Genomic DNA, 11,426 nt, shown 5'->3' on the forward strand with positions numbered 1-11,426 from the left:
GCACAACTCCCTGTGCGTATGCACAGGATGAAAATCAGCAAGTGTGCGTACGCACACATCTGTGCACACGCACAGGCGCCAGCGCATGACTTCATTAAAAAGTCACGTGGCTCGCGATTTTGAGGGTTTCCAGGCCCATTTCTGAAGTGCTGAAGCATATAAGGGAGAGGCTAGCAACACACATTCATACCATACTTCATACAACACATTTAGATAATTTTTAGGGTAGTTTTTAAGTAGTTTAGGTTAGGTTTCTCTCAATTTTCCTTATGGTTTAATTAGGTTTATGCTATAAGTTTTCATCTTCCAATTTTGATCTTGAATTCTAGCAATTTTCATTGTAAATATTTCTTAATTTTCTCTTTTATTGCACTACTTATTCTACATTTTCTTACACTTTAATTTCCTTTGTCAATATATATATATATACAGTTTTTAGTTTGAGTTAATGAAATTGATGTTTGATGGTTTTTATTTGTTTGTTGAGTTGCCATTGTTGATTTTGTTCTTTGGTTGTTCATAGTTTCAAGTAGTTTTTCAATTTTTCCATGTTTTATGATTATGCCCACTATGTGTTTGATGAAATGCCAATTTTCATTATGGGGTAGATTTCTATCCCTTGGCTTGGAAAATGAATTTATGGAATACTAGAGTCATAATGTCCGACATTTAGTGATAATTTTTGGGTTGTTAGTTGTTATTGTTTCCACTAACGATAGCTTTTTACTAAGGTAATTAGTAAGTTAGCTCGGATTTGTGGATTAATAACAATTATGCTCACTTGACTTACTCTTTGATGTTAAGGGTTGACTAGGTGAGATTAATCCATCATAATTATCATAGTTGTGTGGCAAGGAAGGGATTCCATAACTCATCCCAAGTCAAGGCTTCATTTATGTTTTGAACTACAATTCCATCAATTTTGAGCTTTACTTGTTCATATTACATAGATAGTTCTTTTATTCCTTTATTAGTTTATTAATTACAATTTTGGATCGTTCTTTTATTTCTTAATTTCTTGCTTCACTATTGAAAACCCCCTTGATCGTTCACAATAAAAATTGTGCGCTTATTGTAACTAGTTCCTAGGGAGAACGACCCAAGATTTGATTACTCTTGGTTATATTTGTATTTGGAATTAAACTTTGGTGTTGGGATTTAATTGCCGGTTTGGACTATGCTACCGACAAAGTGATTGTTGTTTTGAGAAATTCTAAACCGGCACAAATCTACACATCAGGTCTCCCAAGTATCATGGAGGCATTTTTGTCTTCTTCCATATCCAATATCACAAAATCAGCAAGAAAGATAAAAGGTCCTACTTTCATAAGCAAATCCTCAACAACTTCAAGGGGATACTTAATGCAATGGTTAGCAAGTTGAAGAGAAATACGAGTAGATTTTATCTCATCAATTTGAAACTTTTTTCTTTAGTGAAAGAGGCATGAGGTTGATGCTGGTTCCAAGATCACAGAGGGATCTCTGAATAGTTGTATCTTCAATGCTCACAAGGAATTAGAAAGCTCCCACTGTCTCATCTTCTCTCCAGTCCCTCTTCTTACTCAACAACTCCTTCATAAACTTGGCATAGATAGGCATTTGTTCAGGGGCCTCTGCGAAAGGGATGTTGATCTGAAGCTTCCTGAAAACCTCCAAAATTTTGAAAAATTGCTTGTCCTTATATGCCTTCTGAAGTCTCTGACGGTATGGCATTTTAGGCTTGTATTCTGGAGCCTTTGGTAAAGCAGGATGTGTATCAAGAGTGACTGAAAAAGGGTTATCCGGATGCCTTGAGGCACTACAAAAAAAAAGGTCTATGGTCACGGTGTAGCTAGTGAAAAGGGTGACCATAGGTCTATGGTCACGGTTTTTGACCTATGGTCACGATTTTTTCGCCGTGGTCTATTCTCTCGTGGCCATAGACCTATGGTCACGGTTTTTTTATCTATGGTCACGGTTTCTATGGTCGCGGTTGTAATGTTCAAATTCTGGCACTTTAGGCCACGTTTTTTTACCGTGACCATAGGTTAATCTATGGTCACGCGATAAAACCGTGACCATAGCCTTATCTATGGTCACCCCTTCCCAAAACCGTGACCATAGCCTTATCTATGGTCACAGTTTTGGCCGTGACCAAAGCCTCTATGGTCACCCCACCAAAAACCGTGGTCAAAGCCTTAGCTATGGTCACGATTTTAGCCGTGACCATAGCCCCTATGGCCATCCCTCATTAAACCATGACCATAGCCTTATCTATGGTCACGGTTTTGGCCGTGACCATAGCCTCTATGGTCACCCCTAACCAAAACCGTGACCATAGAGGCTATGGTCACGGTTTTTCGCCGTGACCATAGCCTCTATGGTCACCCCACCTTGACCGTGACCATAGCCTTATCTATGGTCATGGTTTTCACTGTGGCCATAGCTTATCTATGGTCACAGTTTTTACCGTGACCATAGCCTGTTTTATGTTATGAGATTTAATTTTTTTAAATCATAATCACATCCCAAAATGATGATAATCACAAAATAAATCTAAAAATGAAAAATTTGATAAATCCAAATCATAAAGGTTTCATTAAAAATTAGATATTCATTACAACACTAATCAAAATAGAGTGTAATTTATCCATTACATATAATATCGGATAAAGTCTCTTATCAAAAAGTAAAGAACACATCAAAATAATACATTTAGATAACCAAACTCATTATAAGACCCATCCTATCTTATACAGGGTGCCACAACAACTAGTCAACTCCTTTTGTCTTTACGAGTCCAAAAAAATTATCCTGTATACAAAATAAAACAAAAAATTCCTCGTAAAGAACATTCAAGAGTAGGTAAACAAAATAATCAATTAACAAATATTAATCCTAAATTAATATAAAATACAAAATAATTTCTATTTTAAACTTCCTGTCTTAAAATGAGACATAATCAAGCATGTTCTGGAAAATATTTGCAATTTAGCAATTGAAGATTTTATATATCAATAATTATAAAATATCTTGGAAAACACAGAGCTATTTGAAAAATCAAAGAAAATAGATACAAAAATTTTTAAAATTTTTACACACTAATCACATAAATAAAGTTTATGCATGACCTCTGAAAAATAAATAAAATTAAAATTCCTAATCTATCATTAAGACAAAAAATAGTGATATCATATCATCTACATGACATTTATAAAGTGATGTGTTTTGATTGAGTGAAATCAAAATAATTTAGTAGTCCCCATATATATTTCTTTGGTAAAATTGGAATGAGAAATTTTCATGCAAAAATTTACTCTTAGTGCTTAAATTCATCACTGTTACAACTCATTATATTCACCCTTTTGTTTAGTGTAAAACCTTGCTATTATCAATTTCAGAAGAAACAAGAAATGCTAATCCATAGGTTAGTTCAAAAAACCCTAAATTCACGGACAGTCCCAACAAATAACCATCGTACAAGCATACCAAACAAGTTGTTTATTGCTGCACTGAAAAATTGAAAACAGAGAAATTTTCACTGAGAACTAGCCATAAGGATTCACATTTGAGAACAAGGGAATCTGCTACTTGACTAAATTTAAATCAGAGTGAGGTCAGATGTTTCAGAAAAAGCAACTCTGGAAAACAGAAAAGAGAAAATAAAAATAGCCTAAAAAGATGTATTGAAACCTAGGATATTAAAGATGAAGAGAATAGACTGGCTTTAGAAATATAATCTCATCGAAGCGCCAATTATCATTGGCAAAGCACACAACCAGAAAGCACTATAATGCTCATATGCATTAGTAATCTAGCCTTTCCGGGTCCCAACAAAACCATTTCTCAAACTCCTTTCAACTCAATTTCAAAATCTGAACAATTTCAATATCTCAAACCATTTTCAATTTAAATTCATTTTTCTACAAATCAAGCTCATCCCCAATATTATAACCCTTTCCAAATTCCAATTCATTTCCAACAAAGTCAACTAACATCTTCTCAAACACTTTCCAACATTTTCAAACCCAAGTCATTCACAAATCTCAAATCATTTTCTGAAATCAAACTAAATCTAACATCCAGTCACTTTCCAATTCTCAAATTATACTTGATAAACATTCGAATCAGAATTTTAAATCAATCCTTCATTCACTACTTCAATATCAAATAAATATTCAGAACTAGCCACAGGCAAGTAAGTAATCACATTTATTCAAAGCAGTTTAGAATTTTTCGCTGACTCTAGCTTCGGGAATATAAGCAAAACCGTGATTGCTCTGCAGTGTTTTAAATCCAGAAGACAGCAGCAGCGTACAACATTCGAAATTTCATATAAAATCCAAATTAAATCCAACCACCTTCAAAATTTATGTGGTTAAACACGACTTATTCAAATTTCTTTCTCAATTGGTTCCAGGGTCATACCATTTTTAATGAAAGAGTTACGTAGCTTGGAAGTTAGGTAATTTTCTGCTGAAGTCTGTTTTACAAATCATTGAACATAACCTCTTCCAAGTCCCATAACTCACTTACTAAAATATGGAAAACCCTGAAATTTGAATCATATATACTAAACATACTCAAATTTCATCTCCAATTGGTTTCATCTCAATATCATTCCAGAATTAAAAATTATGAAGCCTCAAAGTTACTGACTTAGAAAACAAAGCCTGACTTTTACTGCATAATATATCTTTCTCTGAAAATCCAAATCTTTAAAACTACAACTCTAACCATTCTAAATTTTTATAAAATTAAAGTATTAGGACCAAAGTTTCATTTAAAATTGGTTCCATTTCAAAATTCAAACTGCAGAATTTCTAATAGAGGAATCAAGTTGCTGCTGTGTTAAACGTTCTGCAGAAAAACCAGATTTGACATCCCCAATTCAAAAATTCATCATAAATCATAAACTTAATGAAAAAGTCTCAAATTTACCAGTTTAGTTCCTTATATCCCCAAGTTTAACCCAGGCTTAGTCTCATACAATTTCGATCATTACGTAAGTAGTTATAGCTTTTCAAAGTTTCTGACTTCGTTTAAAATTATGCAGAAAATCAGATTTTAGAGTTCAACTTTGAAAAATCATAACTAATTCTCTAGTTGATACGAAACCTTAAAAATTGAATTTTCACAATTACACTTAATATAATTTACTTAGCATTTAAATTCTTATAATTTCAGTCACTATAGAGTTACTAAATCACTTTCAAAGTTGCCGTTTTATTTCAAGAGAACCTGATTTTCAACAAACCATTTAGTATTCAAAATCCAACCCTTCAATACCCCTCAAAACCAATTCCAAATCAACCACCAACCAAGTTCATTAACATTACAATATACCAAATAACAGCTCAACGGCAACAAATCCAACATAACCCATTAAAATTCAGAAATTCTCAACAATTAGTCATCAAACAATTCCCAATCTACATAATCAATCAATATCACTAATCAACAATTCCAAATCACAATCTCAACCATTCCAATCACAATTTCAGCCACAATTCAATATTAGATAAGCTATTAAATCTATTTGCAGTTATTCAATAAACCTTGTAGGCATTCTTAAATTGAAATCGTTTAAACCCCCTACCTCAATTAGTCGAAACCGTCGAATTTAAACGCAATGATGCCCTTCTTTTTTCCAGTTTACAACAGTCAATGCGGCCGGAACAGCAACAGCAGCCTCACTTCTTCTTGGGCAGCAACAACAATGACAATCGCGCCTATCCCAATCACCTCCGTAGCGGTGACATCAGTGGTTCCGGATAAAGATGATAATACTAAACAGAGACATTAACATATGCTATTGTAATCAGAACAAAATATGATAGAGGAATAGATTCGGGAAACAGAGCATGAGCAAGAGTGTTACAGTTTCAAGAATGGAATTGGGAACACAGGGGAAGCTGCTGTCGGGTATATCCGTGACGCCTCCCTTCAAGCTCAATGATGATCGAACTGTGACGGCGAGCTCCCTTCAACGGCAGCGCTAACGGCGGTGCGCGGCGTTGGCAGCGACGACTCTAACACGGCAACAAAGGCAGAGCTTCTTCTCGGTCAGCGGCTTACAGCTCACAGTTTTCTCCCAACGTCTCTCTCTCATCTCTGTTCCATAGCAGCGACCTCAACTGGCGCCAGCGGCGGACTTCACCCACGGCGATGGCGACAGCTCAAACAACAGCGACAACACACGACGGCGCGCAACGACAACAACAAATCCCTCTCTACGCGACGTTGAATCTATGCCCCCCTCTTTCTTCAACTCGAACCTGACAACGGACTCCAAGGCAGCAGCAAGAAGCTCAACGGCGTTTGGTCTCCATAGTGACGGCGGTGAGACACCGGTGATGGCAAGCCGGACAGCGACTGGACGGTAACGTGGCGCAGCTCCCTCTCTCCCTCTCTGCCTCGTTTCTGGCGAGCGCGACGACGAGACGACCAGACAGCGGCTGCGTGGCTATGGCGGCAGTGGCGAGGACCCTCCCAGCAGCAGCTCTGGCCCAGCGGCGCCTCCTCTGGGTCTCCCTTTCTCTTCCGTTCAGCTCGTTCTCCTTTATTTATAAAATTAAATTTAAAATTTTAATATTTAAAATAAATCATATAAAATTATTATTAGTTTTTAATTATTAAAATTTTTAAAAGATAAAATATTTAAAATTATAAAAAATACATAAAAATTTTAATTAATTTAAACTCAAATGATTAAAACTGTGACTATAGACCCTTTTAGGTCACCCCCAAAACCGTGACCATAAACCCTTTTAGATCACCCTTTTGAAAAACCGTGATCATAGACACTTTTTAGTCATTGTAAAAAATCGTGACCATAAACTCCTTTAGGTCACCCTCAAAACCGTGACCATAGACCCTTTTAGGTCACCCTTCCGAAAAACCGTGACCATATACCCTTTTTGGTCACTGTAAAAAACCGTGACCATAGACACCTTTAGGTCACCCCCAAAACCGTGACCATAGACCCTTTTAGGCCACCCCCCATAACCGTGACCATAGACCCTTTTAGGTCACCCCCCAAAACCGTGACCATAGACCCTTTTAGGTCACCCTTTTTTGAAAAACCGTGACCATAGATCCCTTTAGGTCACCCCTAAAACCGTGACCATAGACTCTTTTAGGCCACCCCCAAAACCGTAACCATAGACCCCTTTAGGCCACCCCCCAAAACTGTGACCATAGACACTTTTAGGCCACCCCCAAAACCGTGACCATAGACCCCTTAAGGTCACCCCCCAACACCGTGACCATAGACCCTTTTAGGTCACCCTTTTTTGTAAAACCGTGACCATAGTCCCTTTTTGTTCATTGTAAAAAACCGTGACCATAGACCCCTTTAGGTCACCCCCAAAACCGTGACCATAGACCCTTTTAGGCCACCCCCAAAACCGTGACCATAGACCCCTTTAGGCCACCCTCCAAAATCGTGACCATAGACCCTTTTAGGTCACCCTTTTTTGAAAAACCGTGACCATAGACCCCTTTAGGTCACCCCTCAAAACCGTGACCATAGGTACTCTATAGTCACCTTTTCCAAAAAAACTGTGACTATAGCTTTTTTTTTGTCACCCTAAAAAACCGTGACCATAGAGGGTCTATGGTCACGGTTTTTTACCGTGACAAAAAAACCGTGGCCATAGACCCAAAATGTTGTAGTGAGGGGATGTTCTTCAAGTCTTCTTGGGCGTTTAGCGCCCTCCCTGGCTCCACTGTTTGGCGTTCTTCAAGCCTTGGGGTGCCCTCTGTCTCTGCATTTTCCTTCTCCGGTGTCTCTTTTTCAACCTGCTTCTCACCACATTTAGTTTTTAACCCCGCTATCTTACTACTTCTCAATTGAACAGCTTGGCACTCTTCTCTTGGAGTGGAAACTGTGTCACTGGGTCTCTCGGGTGTTTGCTTGCGCAACTGACCTATTTGCATCTTTAAATTCTAGAGTGAAGCTCTAGTTTCCCTCATAAAGCTATGTTTGCTCTTGGAGAGTTCTGCAACCATGGATGCCAAGTCAAGACCGCTTTAAGGCTGAGCATGTTGGAATGGGAGGTTGTCGAAGTAACTTTGATTGAAGCCTCCTTGAGAATTCAGTTGTTGCCTCTGAGGGTGCTCTCTAGAATAAGTATTCTTACCAACTATTTTAATCATGCAAGATTTATTTTATGGTAAATTATAATTGACTAAACCCTAATGTCTTATTGATTTAGTCTCCTTTAATCCAAATCAACAAGAACACATGTAGAATAAGGGTTATACTGTCGTTCTACCCAGATTCATAAGATGAAGAATGAAAGCAATCTTTGAAACTGAATCAATACATTAATTAAAATAAAAAAGTAATAGTCTTAATCCATAGAAATAAACAGAGCTCCTAACCTTAACTGGGGAGGTTTAGTGGCTCATGACTTAGAGAGAAAACAAGGGTTCTAAAAAGTGAAACGTGCGGAAGTGAGAAGATATCTCCCCAAAGGGTGAATCTTTTTCCTTTTATATCTAACCTAAGTTGATTTGAAAATAAAATAAAATAATAAATTCTAAACCTAAAAGATTTTTTGTGTAAATAAAAATTACAAAAATAAAAGATAAGATAATAATTAAAAAGCTAAATCCACTAAAGATGCTCCTTTAGGTGTGGCGTTTAACGCCCCTATGGGCAGAAAGCCCTCCTTAGTTCGCTGGTTGCTGGCGCTAAGTGCCAACTTGGCGTTTAGTGCCCAAAGGGGACAGCTTCGAAACTTCACCTTTGTGCTCAAAACTCTACCAAATTGATTCGAATTTTACCTGAAATAATAAAAATACCAAAACAACTTAAAGTAGCATCCAAAGAGGATTTTAATACTAAAATAGAATTAAACTTACTAAAATCTAACTGAATTTAACTAGAAAATGGGTATAAGATGTTCACGCATCAACAACTCAACCCAATCTCTCTATATCCTACCAATGACTCTCTACTTTGCAAGCCAAACCTTACGGTAGGACGCCTTATAACCGAAATGATTCTCCACACCTCCTTAAAGAAACCTTATGTTGATGGTTGGATCTACTATAGTGAATATGTGTATGTTGAGCAATCACCTTTGTATCCAACATTCGATGGTCTTAGCCCACTGATGTTTGCATGCAACTGTGAGGCCCATTGTATCTCCTCACCTCTCATTTTTTCTACTTGCAGCGATAAGATCTACGTATGTTCCATCCACAACTAGACCCGGACTAGATAGACTGTGCATTATACTTTAATTGGTCACTCTCTAGTATTTTATACTCCACACTCCTTCTGATGTTGTACGTCTTAACTGCCAACATCACTCCCTCCTTATTTTTAAACTATTGTCCAATCTCAAACTCACTTACCAGATCCTCTTCCGGGCCTCAATGACTAAAGAAACAATCTGAACTCACTACATCGAGATTCAAAGTGAAAAAGTGATCCGGTCGGTCGTACAGATGAAAAATCGCTGGCTGTGTCAGCACGATTTGTGTGTCACCGTAAAAATTTATCTCTCCCTCCTCCTTACCCTCATAAGGAATTTCTGTCGGTTCAGCCTCAACATCTTCACCGTCATCAGGATTGACTTGATAGGGATCCTTCATCGAGTCCTTAATCGCAAAACTCTCATGACTTTCAACATCAGGTTGCATCATGCCATTATTAGAATATTCAATATTTGACCCTTCCTGGCTACCTTCAGGTGGCATGTTTAGGTCAACCATCGTCCTTCTAATATTTCTTCTAACTGCTCCACTTAAAAGGCTATTATCAACAGTATCTGTAGATGATCTCAATTTGTCCACCTAACTCAACTAAATAAACAAATAATTCTAACAGATGGACATTTGTCTAACGGTTGTGCCACACCCTTATAAGTCGTATGTCCTCACCATCATGTACCCGATACCTATATCAAAAACATAAAATATTCTCAATATCTCGACTATATTACAAAAAATAAAAAAGAAGAAGAATCACAACATCTACAATATACCTTTTGTAAAACAAAATATTATCTACTTCAGCCGGATATCAATAGTAAATTTTTTCACACTTTTTGTGTGTTGTTGTCTAATGGAATATAATATTAAATTCTTTAACGCTGTTAAACGGTTAATTTTGACTGTCATATATGCAATCACTGGTTGAACAAACCTACACGATTGAACCTTTTTTTTATCGTATACTATTTCACTATTATAATAATTGGATAACAACAAAAATCCAGACATTCTAAAGAGTTAATAAAAAAGATGAGAAAAACGTGTTATACATCTTTCACAACATTCACCACATGAACAAAACCTAACATAAATAAATAAATTTTAAAAACTTGATTGATATAATTGAAAAAATATGGGTCAATATTTTTATTAAAATTAGCCAATACTTTACTAAGTGCTAATATTTTATATTTATATGCCGTTAGAATTTAGGGTTTATACTTTATTAGTATTTAGAATTTAATTTTTAATATTTAAAGTTGGCTAAATATTAGTCAAAAATAATAAATTTGTTGGTAATGTAACATTGTTCCATAATAATTACTAAGTAATGATTAAAAAAATAATAGTATAAGAAAAAATAATAATGTAACATGGTTCATGGTTTTATAATCTTGAATTTGTTAATGCCTACACGCACCGCTTCACATAAAACTATATGAGCCAATATATATTGACAAAGTGACGCGTTATTGTTAACACTTCAATTAGGAATTCAATTTTTTTTTTCAATTAGTAATCACTATTTTTTCTATCATTACGTAGTAATTACTATGATGACATTAGTACATTACACATGACTTCCTTAAATTTTCTCTTCTTTCGATTCTACGGTTCTACCTAACACTCTGCATGCAACCCAAAATTTATTACAAGAATTCTCATTCTCGAGATCTCATGAGTAATAACTATGTGCACTCACTAAATTCTTTTATTACTCTCAACTGTCCTCTTTACCTTCTCAGCTATAATAAGGAGGCACCCATCTTGCATGCAATCCACCACAACTCATTGTTTCTTGCATCAGCGAGTAAGAGAAAGTGTGTGCACGTGAGTGAGTGAGTGAGAGAGAGAGAGAGAGAGAGAGAGAGAGAGAGATGAGAAACCTTGGTGCGTTGCTTCTTGTACTAATTATAGTGCATGCAAGTAGTGCACGTAAGGTGCCAAGTGGTGGAGACCAAGATGAACAAACGATGGCTGTGCATGCAAGTGCACCAGCACCACATGCAGGTGTTGGTGACAAGAAGCACTTCATTGTCGGCGGAGTGGGTGGGTTTGGTGGCATTGGGTGGATCGGGAAGTTCGGTGGAATCGGTGGTGGCTTTGGCAAGTTTGGCCACTTTGGTGGAGTGGCTGGTGGAATTGGGGGAGGGATTGGAAAGTTTGGTGGGATCGGAGGAGGGATTGGAAAGGTTGGCGGAATTGGTGGTGCTGCC

At 36.9% G+C, this 11,426-nt stretch overlaps 1 protein-coding gene and 1 long non-coding RNA gene across 3 annotated transcripts in view; one reads left to right on the top strand and one right to left on the bottom strand.

Moving 5' to 3' along the window:
* LOC107614371 lies at nt 2,555-6,531 on the bottom strand. Its single transcript, XR_001614407.2, has 3 exons — nt 5,861-6,531; nt 5,579-5,768; nt 2,555-2,793 (listed from the first exon to the last, which is right to left on the bottom strand). It is a non-coding gene; the product is annotated as an uncharacterized LOC107614371 (long non-coding RNA).
* LOC107610965 (glycine-rich protein 5-like) overlaps nt 10,970-11,426 on the top strand; it is a 1,183-nt gene continuing 726 nt past the window's right edge. The window contains exon 1 of one of the 2 annotated variants that reach the window (XM_021109332.1): nt 10,970-11,426. In XM_021109332.1, the coding sequence (XP_020964991.1) occupies nt 11,088-11,426 (339 nt within the window). In that variant the 5' untranslated portion in view covers nt 10,970-11,087. The other variant, XM_021109331.1, reaches the window with a different exon arrangement.

Source organism: Arachis ipaensis, chromosome B08 (assembly GCF_000816755.2).
Source record: "Arachis ipaensis cultivar K30076 chromosome B08, Araip1.1, whole genome shotgun sequence".
NCBI classification, from domain to species: domain Eukaryota; kingdom Viridiplantae; phylum Streptophyta; class Magnoliopsida; order Fabales; family Fabaceae; genus Arachis; species Arachis ipaensis.